At 35.4% G+C, this 20,260-nt stretch overlaps 1 protein-coding gene across 1 annotated transcript in view; it reads right to left on the bottom strand.

The window, feature by feature from the left end:
• Positions 1-20,260, bottom strand: part of LOC149071763 (limbic system-associated membrane protein-like) — a 189,404-nt gene that overhangs the window by 65,024 nt on the left and 104,120 nt on the right. Inside the window, exons 2-3 of the mRNA XM_089247815.1 lie at positions 11,368-11,480; positions 7,547-7,754 (exon numbers count right to left, since the gene is read on the bottom strand). Of these exons, the coding sequence (XP_089103941.1) occupies positions 7,547-7,754; positions 11,368-11,480 (321 nt within the window). The remainder of the gene's footprint in view (positions 1-7,546; positions 7,755-11,367; positions 11,481-20,260) is intronic.

The raw sequence follows: 20,260 nt of genomic DNA, 5'->3' as shown, positions 1-20,260 counted from the left end.
TTCGTGTATTTGCCTTATTCGTTAATGACTTCTTAAAATAATTTATATTATTTTTTTTTTCATTGAGATAAAAATTATCGCGATCCACTGGCAGTATTCGAATCTATACGTAAATCTGGCTCTAACCCTCTCATAGCCAAAAATTTCCGATCGATCAGCCTTCTGAGCAGTATATCTAAACTGTTTGAACGTTTTCTTCTCATACGATTCAATAACTATCTCGAATCTTCTAATTTTCTTCGTCCTGAGCAGCATGGATTCAGAAGAAACCACTCCTGTGTTACATAGCTGTATCGAGTCGCAGAATTCACAATACAAGCCTTCAACCACAAGGAATTCACCTGCGCAATGAGCTTGGACATTAGCAAGGCGTTTGGCAACACGAATCACATAACTCGGTTGGCCAAGCTTGTTGAATACGGTTTTCCTGACCACTACGTGTTGTTCTTCAACAGCTATCTTAAAGACAGGCATTTTCTAGTAAAAAATGGAAATGCTTGTTCTTCTGTTCGTCCAATAAGAGCCTCGGTTCCTCAAGGATCAGCTCTTGGGCCTCAGCTCTTCAACATCTACATCAATGACTTCCCTGCCCCCCAAAAGGGCATACTGGGACTCTTTGCGGATGATGCAATTATTATCACCAATAACAGAAAATCTGATAAATGCTGAGAAAATCTTCAGGAGACTCTGGAGGAGGTTGAAGACTGGTGTGAGGATAATGCTGTTGAGCTTAATCATGCCAAGTGTCAGTTCATCTGGATAACAAGAAGAACCAAATTCACTAGAGCACCAATCTACCTGGGCAGAGAAGCCATAAGACCTGTGAAGGAAGTGAAATATTTGGGATGTATTCTAAACCAATCATTATCCTTCGTTCCTCAAATAAATCACGTAAGAACTAAGGCTACCCAAACCGTGGGAATGATGTCACGCATTACATTTCCAAGTGCAAGACTAACTCTTAAAAACAAAGTCATATTCTTTAAATCAATCATTAGACCTATCATGACCTACGCCGCCCCAGTATGGGCTCATGTTTCAAAAACCAACATGCAGCGTCTGCAAAGTCAACAGAATAAAATACTGAGAAATCTTGTGCGCGCCCCAAAGTACATCAGAGGGGCTGACATTAGAAAACACCTGAAGATTCCAACCATCATCAGCTACATCCAACAAATCTCAGAGGATCACTTTGAAAGGATGAGGAATTCAGAATGCGTGCACCTGAGAGAGCTGGTCGATTACAACCCACCACAAAGACTAAAATTTCTCAGGTCTCAAAACGTGCTGCACGTGCCATGGTCGGTGCGTTAGGGTCTGAACTACTGAGCTGTATAATCTTTGTCTATCTATCATAATATTTTTGTACTTTTAATTTGCTATCGAAATTACCGATCAACTCTATTGTATAGAGTGGCATTGTGGTTAAATGTACATGACTGATTTTGTACTGCACCAATTTGTATAATTTCGACTAACACATTTGTTTTTCTATTACTTCTTTTGTATGTTAGATTTATTTTTTATTATTATTTTCTCATTAGTGCATTATGTAGCATTTTGGTGGTTTATACATAAGTGATTTCATTTTTGTGTTCATTATAATACTTGTATTTATTGCATGATGTGTGTGTATATATATATATATATATTTTTTTACTTTTGATTTTACCGATCAACTCTATTGCACTATTGCATAGAGTAACATTTTGATGAAGTTTGGCTGATCTTTGTTTATTTTACTATTGTGATGGTAGCAATTATCGGACGGTATGTTTTTTTTTTCTTCTATTAACTTACAAGCACTTCACATCTACACAAACTTGTCTATAACCCCCTTCATAGATAGCACGAGCAGTCTGTAAGTCGCCACGCAGCCCCTTTGGGCTGGGCAGCGACGAGAAAAATTAAATTCTGTCTGTCTGTAAAAATGACCGCGATCCGCCGTTCTAGGTAGTTTGAAAGTACTTTGCTCTAGTGTTAAATGCGGCCTCTTTTCTGATGAGAATTCCATCAGGGACACCCTGTCCCCGCATTTCCTCCAGCCGTAGTCAACTTCACTCAAAATGAAACAGTGACTGCACTGCTTTTTCTTAATGAAATAAATTTCTTGAGCTGGTTCTTTACATATTTACTCTAAATATGTATCGATCACCAGACGTAGGATTTTAAGTTTTTTTATATGTTACATAGGCTTAAATATATTTTAAAGCGTGGTGTCAAGACATGAGCTATTATTTTGGGTCGATATATTTTTATTTTGGTATATTATTATTTACGAAAGTTGAAAATACATTTCTTATTAAGAACGTTTTAGTTTGGAAATTTTGTCGCGATGACCCTAGTTCATTACCGTGGCTCTCCTAGGGAGTCAGATGCCACTGTCCGAGAGCCACTGCCAATTATCTATAACATTCTATCTTTTCGAATTGATTCGTATTACCCTCCAGCATTTTTGTTTAAAATTTTGTTACAATAAATTTTTCTTTCATTTATCTGTTTTATCCAATGACTTATTTTTTGAAAATGTATATAAATCACAAATATTTATAACTTATATTCGTGCGTGTGAGTGTTTTTTTTTCCAAGTTTGAACCTTTTCCATTATTAAGTAACACTAACAAATAAGCAGTTCTTACATAATACCAGAACTCCCTAAATGAATTCTTATTGATTCCACATATACCTGGACATTTAGGGTTTGGAAGCATCTTCATATAATCATTTCTCAAACATAATATTACGATGTAGATAAGACATCGGTTCCTAAATACGTTTTGAATAATTTGACAAGGACACATTTCTGTTCTTTGTTTAATCGTTCGACAATATCCTGTTGTATTTTTTGAGTTTGAACTTTGTTTTTCAAATAACGTTATCCTACCTGTTATTATTCGTACATAATTGAATTTTCATTTTCACAAAGTCTTTGTTCTATTTGATTTTTTCACTGTTTGAATATTAAGTATCAGTTAAAATAGTTTCGGAGAAATCCCACGTTCAGTATAAAATAATAAATTCTCTACCCGCAATAACCGAAAGTGCCGTATTCTATGAAATACCTAACAACGTAAACGCTAAGAGTCGCGGTGAAGCGTGTCTGAAAATAAATCCAGAGCACGAATGCAAAGAAACAAAAAGAAAATAATATTATTGCAAAATATATAAACAACAAAATAAATTTAAATATTATAAGAATGATTATTCCCAGAAAAAAACTGATACAGGTATAAAAAAAAAATTAATTAATATCGGGGAATCGGATCATCTTTAGTACATCGATATCCTAATGGAATTCTCGAAATTTAAATATTTATTTTTTATTCGAAGTGTATGGAATAAGTAGTAATAGGAAAAAATAGGTTTTATTTTCATGTGAAAGTTCCTGCTTTTTTTCCGTATTTTATTTACCGTTACTTTTTTCTTGGAATCATCGGAATTCTAAAAACAAAGGGAAAAAGAATTGTTTTTCCCCCACCGAAATAGATTTTTTTAATTAATAAAACCTAATATAGAGGAAAATGATTAGCCATAAAACATATAGAAACGCAGAAAAAAATAAAAAGTAAAAAAACTAATAATTATTTCACCGAAAAATAATACGTGTTAGCTTCAAATATCATGGGAATGGAGAATTTGTAAATTTTTTATTTGTTCAAAAACATTTTTTTTTACTTGTAAACGACAGATTATTGTTTCCAATTTTGAAGAATATGTTGTTGTTTTTTTAATCATTTTTATATATTGAGAATGTAGAGAAAATAGTCATAAAAAATTATTCCAAACAAAGTTTTTCAATGTTCACCCATTTCGGTGAAAAAATATGTGTTTGTAATTCTGTGATTAAAATAAAAACAAATGATTTGGTTCACAATTTTAAAAAAAAAATCAAATATTTTCTGATAAATTTCACGTTTATTAGATTCGTTAAATATAATTGAATATCATAATCAATAACGAATGCTTTTCGTGTTTTCAATGAATTGTATATCAGAAAATAGAGCATAAAAATAAATTATCGTTCAAAAAAATGTATTCCTAATATATTCATTTATTAAAGGTATATTTTTCTATTCATTAAATAATTAATTATAAGATAAATATCTTCTAACAATAAAATGTTGAAGAAATAATTTTGCCACATCTCATTCTCAAAATTGCAGCTTACATCTCGGGTTTGGGTTTCGTAGAAACTGTTTCGTAGAAACTGAGTTTAAATTAAACAGAATTGGAACTGATCCTGAGAATTGATGATCACTCTAACACGTAAACAGTAACGATGCTCTTATTGTTTATTGGTCCAAGAAACAGCGATTATCTCACGAGTTGAATCCAATTAAATGCTTGATAATTTGGGTTAACATCAAGACAAATATTTGAACGAATGTCAGCTTTTAGATCAATGAAGACACCTCTTGAGCATTCATTGGATTCAGGAACGTTGAATGGAGAATTTATTCGATGCTTTTGTGGGCCATAAATTCTGCTTATAGAGTTGAGATTTCGAGTTTCGTGTAGTCTTGAGGATGTCTACGAGTATATTTCATCAACATCTGTAGACATAAGAATCTGAATGTTTAATTTTTAAGGATTCTACAACATTTCAACAGAATTCAGCGAACAATTTACTGTCAACGTAAAGGCAAATAAAATAAAGACCTCACAATTCACCCACAGAATAATTCAATCCATCACTGAAATAAGATGGTTTTTTTTAGACGGTAATTCTTAACCGGAGATGTGAGTATTCCTATTGGTGCAATCTCAGGGGTTTCAGGCTGAAAAAAAACTTGATATTAATTCTAGGTATAATTGTTATTCAGGAGATCTCAGAACGTAAATTAAGTTGAGGTGTGGCATGGTAATAAGTCAAGGCTGCTGTTACTGATGGCATACTTATATGCAAAAAAAAAAAGACGAAGTGCACGTGAGACAAAATACAGGACAATGTGGCTGAAAACAAATGGCATTTGAAATATCTATGTCAAACATAACTAAAATACAGCGACCCCGGATATAAGAGCATATATCATTAAAAAATATATAATGAATAATATATAATGCACTGCCCATAAAGAAGATTATGATTGCCTCTTATTCCAAGTATGGATAACTAGCTTCTCGATTCATTTTAATATGTTTATCGTATACCTATTTCAACGTGTCCATTGTGTAAAAATTCACGACTTCAGAATAGGTAAGCCATTTCTTTTATTGACAACCATATAAGAGAGAAAAACTCCCTGCGACACCACAACCTGGAGCACTCTGTTCCAAAACGATACTGGTGTCCCCTTTACTTGATTGACAGTGTGACGTTGTATTAATAACTCATGGGCATTTTATAATTTTTGTCACACAACGGTCATTTTCCGCACTTTATTGCCGATTCGGAACGGCAGCATTTTTGTATATTCACCGAGACATTGGTGCGCTAACCCCTCGTTGTGGAACTCCCTGTGGTAGCAATATTTTTTGTGGTGATGTCACCGTTTATGTTGCACCCATGTGCCATGAAACTTTCTGATAAAGATGAACGGGATATCGAACTCGTGACACCTTTAAACATCCCCTGGTACTTTAGGCGAGTATCTTATCGACATGGGCTACAGAGCACAACTCATGATGCATCCCATCTATGTCGTCGAAAATTTGAGACACTTCGATAATACCCCTTCGACACCTGCGTTCCTCCAATATAAACATGTTCAAGAAATCAAGTCTCTCTTTATAATTCAAGCTTCGTGAGCCAACAAGAGCACGCGTAGTTCTTCTCACAGTTTTAGTTTACGTGAACGAAATGTGTTAAAACATGAGATCAGCGCTCAAAAGGCAACAACATGCAACCCAATTGTCCGGGGAAAATATGTTGTAAAAATTTTGTATGTTTTTTTTTTTTTCGCAAAATAAAGTGTTTCAGACTCTGCCACGAAGCTGGACTGGAAGAGATTTCGGCAACGGGATAAGTCCAGTGGCAAAATTCTGGCGTTCATTCATTCATTCATTCGCTCAAAATGCAGTAACATTTGCATTTCATCAATGATTTTTTCCCCCGTGATCATATAGTTATGTAAAAAGTATATTAAAAAAACGTACAATTTGAGAAAACTGTTAAAAGTAATGTATATATCAGTATCAAGAATTATAACTATATACAACATAAAAATAAACAGCGTCTTTGATCCTGCTCCATTGTTTATTTTCTCCTTGAATGAGAAAAAAGGAAGTTTATTTTCTTGTCCGGCATCATCTGTGTATAACATTTTATAAAAATTTTGTCGTAAAGAGATTTCGGAGTTAGAAAGGAAAAGAAAGATTTGGTGTCTCTGTTGGGAAAGCACTTGAACGAGTTATCCACACGAGACTGGTATGTGGTAAGACGGTCAACTTTCAGTGAGGCAAGCATATTTGTTCCTCTCTCCGCCTTCTTGCAAGCTAGCGAATTTAGTTTACCCCTGACACGTGAGGCGAATGTATGACGACTTCAGTAAGGCTCAGGTGCCCTAGTTTAACTTTTTTGCTAAACTTAAACTTTGTTTCTCTTTTTATTTTCTTTCTTTTTTTTTCATTTTCCAGCTCTCACTACTCCAAAAACGGCGGAACTTCCCACAATTTCCATGTACTAACTCTTCGAAAAAGAAATTCCTGCCCCCTAACTTCGACGGTGAAGCTAGAAAATTGTTTCTCACCTGGAGAAGTCTCATAGGCGTGCGAATATTTTGTATGCGTTTAGATTGATTACGTTCGCTAGCTGATCTTGCTCGAGACGAAACAAAAATATTCTTATTGGGGGAAGTGCACGAGATGTTGATCACGGATTCGGACAATAATGAGAGAAATCATACGCGTTATCTCACACTGCTCTCACGACGACCACAGATCACAGATTCAAATATCATGAACTGAGATTATAATGATTACTGGTAAATGGTTATCCATCAATACTCATGAGTCACAGTTTAAAATGTGACAGAATAGGTGAAAAGAGAGGAAAAAATTAGTTGAAAATTTTTTTTTTTGTCCATTTGAGTATTTATTTACTATTTATTGCATTCATTTATTTTAGTGACAAATGTTTTTAAATGAAACTAATTTCGACAGTTTGTACTAGTGTTTCTGAAAATGGGCAATATCGCTATCTGAGAGGCAATGGAATGATCCAGGGAGGCGGTTGATACTGTATTATGTAAAATATTGGCTGATTCTATTGGTTAGTAAAAGTGTCAGGCGATGAGAAAGAAAATATTTGATGAAGGGGACGATGCTCAGTTTTAGTAACTCCAGTTATACGTTCATATGAGGGCGGATAAGTGACCAAAAGCCAATTTCGAAGATCTTATCTCCAATCTAAGTATCAGGAGTCTTGTCAAGTCCAGTAGTGAACAAACCATTCAAATTTCGGACAACTACATTGGAATTAAGGTATCTTGCCGGAATGCGTAGTATTGATTCCACGCAGGTGTAAACATTTACGGTAATTCAGATAACTAAAAAAGAGACTTTAAAAATATGTATTTCACGTATACATAAATTTTGAATACTATACCAACGACTCTTAGGTATCCAGCTTGACTTTTGAGCGGCTGTGTATTGATTTGGCAAGCGTAATATCCATCGTCGTCCAAATCCACTTCTCTCAGGTGAAGGAACCAAGTACGCTCATCTGGTGTCGATACGTGTATCCTTTCGTTAGGGGATATAACTTGCGTATGAATCGAAAGTAAGTCTTGCGTGGCTACTTTCTTCCACGTGACCTGCAGATAATGTATTGTGGAATAGATCTTATTGTAACAATTAAATATAAAAGGGAGGATATCAGATAATATACTACAGTTTTATATTCATTTTATGTCATATAAAATAGATACACTATAATATAAAAGAGATACACTGTACAATCTCTCTCCACTAATTGCACTACGTCGATGTCTTTAACGGATAAAGATAAGTCTCTAATGGATAACTGCCAACGTAAATAGAGGTTTTGCTCTGAGTCTCATCGTTAATTTTATAATCGTTCAACAAGTATCATCCCTGTTAATTGGGCAAACAGAAATCCCGGAATGCATATACCTGCCTACCATAATCAACAGAATTAGCTTCCTGGCATTTGAATAATTTGTGTCACCTGTGCTATTTTATCGAAGAGACTTGCTGGAATATTCTTATTAGAAATTTAACGAATCAGAAACAATGCTATCACCGCACATTCAACCGCGACCATGCGCATGCAGAATAGTAGGTAGCCAACATTACCTAGATTAGTGGTGAGCAAACCGTGGGTCGAGAACAAAAGGGGCGGTCGAGACAGATTCCCCAAAATGAAAATTTCCAATTTAAAATCAGTCAAAACTAAAGAATGTCTTTATTCAGCTGAGCTAACTATCACGTATCATGCAATGCAATTTTATCAAATTTTACTTGTACAATAATGAATCGGCTCCGTCATGCCAGAATCCCAAATGTGAAATTCCTTGCAAAAAAAAAAAAATAGAACGTGGGAAATGATGTTTGAATGGTTACTCTATGGAAGTAATTTTCCATAGAGTAACTAATCAAAATCGTTTAATCGCCTAAAGTCAATATCGTCCAGTTAAAATCAAAACAAGCGTTCCAAAACGGGCTTTCGGGCCAGCACAGTTACTGTCAGAAAATTGGGATATCACAGAAAACCGGGACATACGGTCAGCCAATGTTGGGATCGCGGGTGATATGGTCAGTTAATGTAGGGGTCGCCGAAAAAAATTTTGGCCAAAATTGGGTCACGCTTCAAAAAATTTGCACACTACTGACATAGATAGCCTAGATAGCCCCATGCTTTCATCCTTATCTCCCGCCACTGATGCAAGTCGCAAAGTTTCCTTCGTTCTAAAAATAGTCATACTGCTTTTTCCACCATATTTTTACTTGAAGCTTCATTTCTTTGCATCAGAATTTCTTTTACACAGCACTTTGCGACCCTCTTAGAAGCCTGTCATGGCTCACTTTAAACTTGGTTTCCACCCGTGGCCCTTCTTCGAATATAATAGGACAGCAACATGGAGATACATATAGTCCCAGGTTCAGATGCACTGCTCAGATCAGTAGTTCCCAAACTTTTGTCACCTGGGGCTCCCCAGATTAGTTTAGAAGATATTTTGACCTATAAAATCACCACTTCAAAGCATAAATAGTCGTACAAATCGATAACTTCCACTCGCCACGATGCACACTTTGAGAAACCAGTAGTCTAGACACTAGTTTTATGTCAATCAGATGAATCGTTTGAGCTACGGCGTGCTATCAATAGGCCAAGTTCAATTAGGGGTACCTTTGCATAACAGAAACATTTGAAAATACATTAAATTACGAAATCTGCTACAATATCCAATCAGATATCTTCTGTTCTGTAAAAATGTCAGTTTTGATATATATATCGAATGATTAAGCAGACGCGCATTGTCTCAAACTAGGATTATATAGGATCTGTCAGCTTCTTCTCTGAGACTGAACCGATACGCATTTATCAGATAAAATCGATGCAGTTAGAAGTGTGATGTCTTCCTCGTTGTCTATATAACGACTGTTTAATTGCATGATTTATAATTCACAATATGAGGACGCCAAGCCTTGGCTACATTTCACGCTAATTCATCTTCAATCATGTTATGAGGTAGAAGAGTGCGAAATTCATTCATAATCCGCAGTATATCTCGAAGAGTCTTCGATCATTTGTTCTTTAAGCGATTCTCTGTTGTTCTTCGATGTATAATGCATTTAAAGTACATGCCGGTAGTTGTATATATAGCATATCAAAGTTGGGCAGGAAAACTGAAATTTTCTGATGATTAAAATCTAATAACGTGGAATGCGATCTATAATGCGTTTCAAAACTGTGCAAATTTTCATTGATCAAATTAGGATATTTTAGCAGTTTACAAAAATATTCCGGGATTTACTTGGAAAATTCTAAAGCAAAAAAAAAAACAAAAAACGTAGATATAATTCTGTTTAGAAATTTCCGCCGATGATGACAATAAAATGTGCGTGAAATTCATAGAACGTTGATAGGCCTTCATTATATAAATATAATATAAGCTTATAAATCTCCATTATGAGAAGTCGGAGTGGGGTGTGGCATTAATGCATTCAGGAAGTGGTAATGAATGTAGCTTAAATTTATAAAAGTAAGCGTTAAACACACTCCCTGTGTTTTAAGATTAAAACACACATCGTGATTTACAGAAATAACAAAAATTACAGGATAACAAAAAAACAGTAAAAATTAAATTTTTCTCTAAAATATAATATTTCTTCGTCAGTCAAGTTGCATTTGTGTAGCATCACACTCTAACATATCCACCATTGTATATATAACTATTACTACTTCAAACTACTACTAGCAACTACTGATACGACTACTTTACCGCACACCACCTCCGGTCATATATCGCCATATGGTAATTTCCAACCAGGGGAGTTCGGTGGGAAACGATGGTGCCATCGGTCGGGGGTCGCCCCCATGTTCGGTAGGTAAATAACTTGTTTCTGATGTTCTTTGCCCGGATTCAAACCTCGTCGACCTTGACGGTGACCTTCACAGTGGAAGAAGAGCACCTTACCCTTCCGCCACTCGGGCGCTCTACTGATACGATTGGGGATGGACATAAATGTTCCGGCAATAGCGCATTTTCCATTTCGTTATTAAATCTTCACTGTTAATTTCTGTGAAAACCGCATCGTACTACTGTCTATAATTTCCGAATAAATTGAATTACAGTAGAGTCTCGGCTATCCGGCTTGCGACTAACCAGCCTTCATACTATCAGACCTAAAAGGCTTATTTCTTTGGTTCTGTGACTTTTTTGGATGACGTATAAATAGACACACAATGTATATTTCCCCTTAAATTAATTCGAAATCCATGTAGATGTATTTTTCAAATCTCGCGACGCTAGGATATTCCGCTCATTGAAGTTTTTCATCTACTCCAGCGCATTCCATTTATATCATTTACCGAAACACAGTTTCTCATACGTGTCTGTGTAAAATCGTTTTATTCGTTACAGGTAAAGCGGAAAATTTAAAGATGACAAAAACACAAAAACTGACTGAAAAATAATGAACATTTTTAAATTTTGATAAATGAGAAATCACAGAAAGATGAGAAATTTAACATATTTTTATTTAGTACTTTGTACACAACCACAACATCACTTGTAGCAGACTGAAGGTTCCAGTGCCGTCTTAATGTGTAGGCCCACCCACGCACGGCACGGAGGTTTCAGACGTCAAATTTATAACGTTAGCCAAAAAAACCGCATGACGAGGTGTATAGTGGTTATTATACATAAATATTTTGTGTAAAAATCTTTATCATCACACTACCTTATAGTTCCCAAGATTGTTTACAATGCACTTCAGTACAGCATCACTGCCAGCGACGATCGTGAGGCTGCTGATGGGAGCAGCGAACTCTGGTTCAGGTGGAACGCTGGACACTATTGAAAGAAAATACAGAAATGCATTACAATCATAAAATCGATATGTGAATGCATATTTATTAGATAATAATCAGAAAATACATCCGTAACTAATCCATGTTCTTGGAAAGAGGGTAATAGTCACTGAATTGGAACTCTTATTTTTTCTTTTGAAACTCTACCTTAACTTCGATTGAAACATTTTCACTAGAACGACGAAATCGGTCATTTTGACTGCAAAGCAAATTTGCCATGCGATTAGACAAACAAACGGTTTATCTGAAATTGTTTTAATTCTATGATTCGCCTCACATTGTTTTGAGGCCCTTAAGTTCCTTAAGATATCCGACTACCTTTCTTGTCACTTTTCTTTAAAATGGTTCTGGAGTGAACTTTAAATACATTTTTTGATAGAAAGTGTCTCGAAATGGTCAAAACAGTGACAAATTTCGGTCTATCTATTTTATTTTCTATGAAATAGTCGTTTTTATGTCAAATTTTAGGCAAAATTCATGTGTATTCGAAACACGATTGCAAAACATTTTATTAATGAAATATTTTGTGATTTTCACAGTGCATTTAGCTAGTAATGTTGCAGGTTATGAACCAAAATTTAAAGGATTGCATGATATGTTCATAAGTTACACCAAAATATGTTTAAGTAGGTGTGGAATTTTTGAAATTTCATCCTACATTTTGTCTATAAAACACTGCAAATCAAAAAACATATGTGATAGACGTCAGATTTTGGTTCATAACCTCAACAATATATAGCGAACTATCACATTAAAATTTCGTAAGGATGTAATGCATCAATTTTTACAAATCATGTCACAAAGTCAAGTAAAATGTCAAAAATAGCATTCTTCGTAAAACACGTTTAAAGTCTTTATTCGCGTATTAGTTGTATGTAAAAACACAACACTAAAGTGAACGTAACTTTGATTCTGAGCATCATATAAACAAAACAAGGACCATTTTGGAATCACAACAAATAGGGCTTTTATAAAAAATAAAAAAATGAAAATCCATGTTTTCTTCAAAAATGACGTTTTTAACGTAGTCGGATACCTTAAATGCATGAATGTTCTAGGCTTTTTAGTATGGTTTTAAAATGAAGTTCCCCTTATAGAAAACGACGGTAGCCTTCTTTTTCATCGCTGTAGTGATTTCACATTTATATGATTGCAAAACATACTGAAATAGATAGTCTTCTCATGCTGAAACTGATTGAGAGATAAATTTATAAATAGCGAGGAGAAATGTTCTATCAAGGTCTTTGATTTTTTCTTTAAACAATTTTGTATTATTCAAAGGCACATTTTTGAAGAAGCTTGTCTCGTCGTACGGTATTAAATCCATTTAGTGTTCCTATGGATCTTTCCGCTTTTACTGCATTGCAATCTGCTAAAATGTCGCACGATGAAAGGACTTCATTTTTCCCGATTTTACCAATGAATGGGGTTCCGGTCTAGGGAACGAGACGATTCTTATTATTTTTTTTGTTTCTTCACACTATAAATTTTCAGCATATATTCCATTCAAGGGACCCTGCTGTATGCGAAGTCATTATTTTATCGCATACAGTATGATGCTTCCGGCTGAGCGAAAAAAAATTTAGTTCTACAGTTGATGAGCAGTTAAGATCTATGTCTTGAGTACCATGCACACAGAAAAATAGAATCGTGCGCAAAAGAAATTTCTGGGATACATTATGGAATTGTTCAAGTATCATTACCCTTTTCTGCTGATTTACATTCATATATATACATATATATATATATTTTATTTTTTCACATGGGTATTTTTCAGCATTCTTGTATATTTGGTAATAAAGTACGACTTTTTGGATATCGATATCCCTTCTACCACAGAATATATAAAATTGACACTAGGTGCCCCAAAATAATCAAGACGCAGCTGGCTCCGCGTGTGGTTAGGGCGGCCTGAGACAAATGGCGATTTCTGAGAGAATTTGAAGGGCAAGAAATATACTGTTATTGGTTCCCAGATGGTAATATATCCAAAATATCCACATGATCCATCCTATACTCACTGAATTGATGCTCAATGTATGGTTTCATCATTACTCTCATGTGTGCAAGATATAAATTTATCTCGATGCGTTTGATGGTGATAGTTATTATATTTTCTCAGGTATGAACAGTATATCTATAACTATATAAAACTATAGAATTCTCGATATATGCATGACTATTGCACATAAGGAATGATCTATAGTGCATGTGGTGATATAGACATCGCAACGGTGCGTCTAGTGCGCGAAGTTTTCCCGAATTTTCAATTTTCAAAACAAAATAATGCGATTTCCCGTGGGTGAAGTTTTCCGTATTTTAACAATATACTTCCACGGGATACCGAGGTATTTGTGAGTAGACATATAGATATATACATCCCGAGGCCGAGATACATTTCTTTTCTTGAAAATGGGTTCCAGGATTTTTCGCTCTATTTTTTTTCTCTCTAGAAACTCTGCGAGCACAAAAGTCTCACTCTCTTTCTCATACACAAGTAGAAAGTTCGTTCGCATTATACGAAGGAAGGAAGAACTTGGGTCTATTCTTGTATCGAATGTCAGACGTATACTTCTTCGAAAGAATGTTCCGTTGTGTGGGAAATCTATTTCAACAGATGTCTTTGACAAAACTATGGTATGTACCGAGAAGACATGCATGGAGTTTATACACAAGGGGAAAAGTAATCCAAATAACGTTTCTATTTTAAATGGAAAAATAAAAAAAAATATTTAGGAAATTAGTAATGGAAGATCAAATCAATAGCCTTTCTTTATATTATGCTGAAGTGAACTTTGGAAAAAAGTTCCGCTGTTAGTACAGGGAACCGAACCCAGGACCTCTTGCAAACCAGGCAACTGTACTGGTTACTATTGTATCACAGGGCCACGATCTTTCATCCCTCAAAACGCGCACAGTAGTGTAACTTATAGTCTGAGTAGGGGCACTACAGTCTCTCCCTCAATTAACTTCTGCCAATGGTCTCCAGGAGGCGGCAGTAGAGATGAGTAATGCTCGGTCCAATTTTTTGCTCGGCCCAATGATACGTCAAATAAATAGAATTTCAGGATATTATGCTGAGCTGAACTTGGGAACAAGATTTCGTTGACTGTACCAGAAGTGGAACCCACAACTTCTTGCAAACCTGGTGAGCGAGTGCACTGACTATTATACCAGAGAGACGAAATGTTTCATCCCTTAAAATAGTGATGGTCAAACTTTATAGAAGCGGACATATTCGGACATCAACTTACACCGTGTCTCCCAGCATTAGCCAGCCGGCATGCTGAAAAACTCGGGATAAATCAGCTTTTTGAATGTTGTGGTTTGCTCCGTTTCCCGTATGGTGGAAAAAACTAGGTTTAATAAGGATCACAATGTGCCTGCAGCCAATACAATGGATGTTAAAATAAAAATTCCCTATTTAAGAATTTTCCTGAATCTGTGACTCGAATTTCCCGGCATGTCGGAAAAAACGGGTATTCCCGACGTGCTGATCTCTTCTTTTGTTTTTCGTCATGCCGGCTGAAGGGAGGGAATTCGGTGATTTGAATTTTTATTCTTAAAAATGAAGTGGTACAATTGTGACAATGGATTTTTAACTTTACAACCTTGAAAAAATAAAAACAGTAAATACACTTAAATAATTTTGCGCATATTTATTGCATGTGGATTCCACTTTTTGCACATGCAACAGTTTTTATGAAAATTGAGATTTCTTTACACAAATTCTCCTAATTATATTTTCAATATACAAAAAAAGGGATCATCCCTTTTTACAGGACTGTTACAAGAAGTAAGAAGCGGATTCGGCTGTGTCAAGAACACTCGCCGATTCACACACTTATTTACTTACCGAACACAGCCAGGAACTGCCACTTGCACAAATAAAGCACATTGCTCCGGGGTGCGTGGCCGTGTGGGGAAATATTTCATTTACTCTCACAATTTACAAACATAAATATACAGGGATAAAATACATAGATAATGATACATAAAATCAAGAACATTTGCGAAATGACATGAATGTTCTTGAGGTGTGCAGACGAATTGACTTGAAAACAAAATATGGTAGAAAATATTTAGAGGAGGGGCTAAGAAGGGGATGCACATAAGGGCCCCTTTGACAGTAATCAATGCTCAATTACGCAAAGCATGTGCTAGTTGGTGCCCTCGGCAAGAAGGGGTTGTCATTTTTCCCTTCACTCGTCTAGATCCGCTCATTTGATTTCTCGGGGCTATCTTCCTAGAAATTTCACTAATCTCAGAAGTTTATGGATGGAGTACGATCGTTTCGGTATATTTTGCAGAGCTCGTTTCGTTCTCTAGAGCTCCTGATGGGGCTGGGTACTGAAATTCGTTTATATGCTGGCATGCGGTGTTGCAATGAAGCTTAGTTAAAATCTCTTCGCAGCAGCAGCGGTTGTTGGGGGATTGATTTAAACCTTCTCAGGTTGACTTAGAACGAGAGAACGAGTCATGCTCCGTTACAAGCATGATGACCTCTCTAGGCCAGTTGCTGTTGATCCGAGGATGTGCATCAGAGTGATGTGGGTGGATCTGCCAGAGGTTTCTGGATCACACCGCACTTAGCTTGCCAGTCGAGGAGCATCTCCCACCAGAGTCTGGATTTTGCAGCAGATGCGGAGGTCATGTCATTGGTAACGATTCCATCTCTTGTGGCTTCTTTTGCACAGTGATCAGCTTTTTCATTGCCTCCCCCCCCCCCAAAAGCCCTCGTGAGCTTTGACCCAGTAAATATTGATGCACGGATGCCTGAATAGGAATTTCCGGATCATCCGTGCCTTCTGGTGTCTTGTTATCGGGTTCTCTCTCTCAGGATGCCCATTATCCATGAGAGGTTGCCCGTTTTGATGCCTATTCATACTTTGGATATACATAAAATTAACAATTTATCAATTTAAGATGAAACTTCAATGGTCAACGGTATACCGTCGTACCAATCATAGTTCGCGATAAGAACTGCACATTTCTATCTCAAAGCAAAACAATATTATACGTGATATTGAGATAATATCCAGAAACATATATCCCGAAGAAATACGGATAAACTCATAAAGGTGGAGAAAAGCAAACATCTTAATCTCGACCTGCAGGGGAAAAAAATCCAATGCAGTTTACATCTCGTCCCCGATTAAGTAAAAAGCCTCACCGATAAAATCTATTGCTTTATTTATTTATTTTTTGCTTTGAAGGATATGTGTTACTCCTGTTCCCGTCGGTCACGTACACTTTTTGGGGCATCACGACCAACTAAAACTCCTTGTGCGAGAAAATCCCCTACGCCATTCGTTTTTTTTTTGTTTAGAAGAAGATCATGATGGAGACGCTATACCTTATATCAAAGGAACAGCAAGGAACACATATACTCTATATCCTTCCTACCATCCCTTTTTGTTTCACGTTACTGATTCAAGTACATAGACGTGTCTGAGAGAACAATCACATCATCGAGGAAACTGTCAAATTTCCGAAAATAAAACAATCGTGGTTCCAGATAAGTTCCCGATCCGGCTGCCCTTCAACTGGCCATTTTACTCACTCTTTGTTTGGATCCATAGCTTTCATGTGTGGAGATTGAAGAATGGGAAACAAAAAGGGCTGCTGTACAATTCAGTGATTGCTAGATACATTGGAAGAAAGAAATTTATTGTCATTTTGTTTTTTTTTTCTTGGCATTTAATGGGATTGTTTGCTGGTGAAGGGGGGAATGGGTAACAATATATAGAAGGTGAAATGCCAAGAGAAATCTTCTATGAAGTATACCGTATTTATCGGATAACTTCTTCAAAGTCTCTATTCGTTATTAGCTTGTGGTTTTTTTATCTTCTCCCCATAGTTTTCCAGAATGCAATTCCCGAAATGTTGCTTTTTTCTGCAATAATCTATCTCTAAAGCTTTCAACTATCAATCTAATAATTTTTCAAACTCATTTATAGGTCATCCTTGATGTCTTTTAGTAAATAATTCACCGATCTCGTTCAGAGGAATATTCTATACGATTCTGATTTGTGGTGGATTCTTGCAGTGTTCACATGCTATAAAAATATCTCGTTTAACTGCTCTATCAATCGTAATTCAATCTTGTAAGGATATTCGGATAATACAGGACAGTAAAAACCGAAGTTAACTGATAGGTGGGTCCGACGAAAACAACGCTATTCGCGTTACATGGGGTACAGTTTTCCGTAAAAATAAATATAAATATTAGTTAATTGGGAGTAAATTCCTCGAGATGAACACCTGTCTTTTTCTCTCTTACTATAGCTGCATTGCTGCTACAGTACTCTTTCGTAGCTTCGTGAAATCTAACTTGCGGTGTAAATGCAATACGGTCCGGCAAAACAGACTATTCCACTGAAATCAATTGCAAATTCACGTGTCAAACGCTTAGAATGTTTTGATAACATCTTGAACTGTTGAAATAAAGATCATTTGATCAACATTGAGAGAGAAAAATCATTTTACTATCATTGAGAGATAAAAATCATTTGAAATCATTGTTGATTTCGACATCATTTTGATGGATTGCAGTTATATTAAGTATAACATTCAATATTTTTAGATATTAAAACCGAAGTTGATTGAAAGAAGTGTTCCTAAAGTACTGTCTGGAATATTGTTGTAGGTTCTAAATCAAAATTTGAAAATATTGTTCAGATATGATGAAAAACAGTGATTTCGGAAGCATTGTTTTGAAACATTGTTTCTAAAAGTATAGTTTGCAAATGTATCTAAAAACATTCGTTGTGTGAATTGTTATTTTTTATTTATTTACAGTATTATTATGCAGTTTGCTCAAAGCAGTATAGTATTTTCTGAAGCATCGTCAGAATGCCCCTCATGAGCACTAGGTAAAAACAGTTTTTATAACAATTTTATGGTCCATAAAAAAAATAGAAATTATACTATGAAAAAGTTATGATTTAAAAATATTCACAATATTCGAATACATTCGTGCATGTTTCAAAAAGCGTGATGAATGCATTCGTAACGAAAACGTTCAGCAAATTGTTTCGAAATCTCAGATTTCTTTGAATTAATCTAAAAAGAGGACACACTTGAACGCATCGATCGTTGCAACAAGGGATATTGATATTATGTTTCGCATAAAGCTCAAGGAAAAGAATTAGTAAAGAAAAAAAATCACAGTAATTTTGTTTAAGGTGAAGCAACAAGTGTCTTTTGGGAAGAGACTTCACTGTGTAGAAATTAGTTATTCTTTGATAGGGAATATGTGTGCGTTTTGATCGTCTATGTCAAGCAAAGGAAACTAAAAAAAAAACCGATATTACATTTTTTTCTCCCCTTGAAATATAAATGTTCTTGTAGTACAAGTTCCTCCAAAAAATAACGAAAAGTTTGAAAAGAAGCACGTCATGTAATTGCATAACACGTCCTGGAATTTTCCACTCTCATCAAATATTTACTCGAAAACTACATTTACCGATGGAAAATAAATAATTTTCTTCCAAAAAAGCGTGCGAGATAATTGTAATTAATATTTTTAGTTTTGCAGTAATTCTTATTTTTCCTCCTCGTAGACGAGGAATTTTACCAAAGCTTAATTTTTTTTAGAAAAAATACGAAGCAGATAGAAAAAAGAGTAAATTATGCTTATTTTTTTTCCTTCTGAATATTTATGCAGAAAAGTATTGATCAACATAGAATGATTTATTTATGCTGAAAAGAAACATTCTGATTTTACTCGACAACGTGCACTGAGGACCGACAGACAACATTCGTTATAAAGTAGACTCATCTGTCCAATCCAAGCTCTTGAGATTCTTTATATCTTCAGTAGCTGATGTCTAAGTATTTACCTTTATAGCAGTGTTAAAAAACCTGGTCATTTTTGTCATACAACGTGGTATATTCATTTTTTGAGGCAGCAGATTTGGTATCTAACAACTACTCAACGCTTCGGTAACTTCTAAAAGATGTGATGTGAGGCGGATCTGGTCATGCCATGTGTAGAAATTCACTAAATGTTTTAACATGATTCTAAAAACATGAATTTTGCTTAGAACTACACATTGATCACCGTAAAATCAAAATGCGGTGGAGAAAAGGAATTTTGGCCGCAGATAATTGTGCAAACGGATTATTTACTTCCCCAACGTCAAAGTAATAGAAGTAGAAGCAGTAGTAGTAAAACCCCTCCCACATTTTTTATCAGCGAATAGACTCCAGTTGGCAGAATTAGCGAGTTTGAGATGATTTGAATTTTTTTCTCAGCCTTCAATGCATGAAGAAAATAACAATTTCTGAAAAGAGAAGAAAATAAAAGACTTTCCTTCATACCCGTGATATTAGGCTGAGAGAAAAGGAAAACCATATCAATCTTAGTACTATGATAGTACTTCCCAATTGTTTCTGAGGATTTCTGATTCCAGAAAACAATTACAAACAAAACATGCAATTTCAGGATTAAGAAAAAAAACTATTCTTGCCGGAAAACTTCGTTATATTTGACATTCATATGATTCGTTCCAAGTGACATTTTTAACAATATTATTCTCATATTGCAGGTGCACTGTGTCAAAAAAAATTCGTTACCATCGATACTTCGAAGCATCCGATTTCGTTATAAGCGGGCTCGACTGTATTTCAAAAGCTGTGTTTCACACAGCAAAGAAAAACACACACACACATAAAATCCTTTTTCTTTTTCTTCAATAAAGTTTTATCTGAAGGCAAAAGAAACATAAGTTCCAAGAAACAGGGAAAAGGATATCAAAA

This window comes from Pholcus phalangioides, unplaced genomic scaffold (genome assembly GCF_987345545.1).
Source record: "Pholcus phalangioides strain wild (caught in Gottingen) unplaced genomic scaffold, Ppha-v1.0 ptg000018l_1, whole genome shotgun sequence".
NCBI lineage: Eukaryota > Metazoa > Arthropoda > Arachnida > Araneae > Pholcidae > Pholcus > Pholcus phalangioides.
This window is presented reverse-complemented; position numbering and strand designations above follow the sequence as displayed.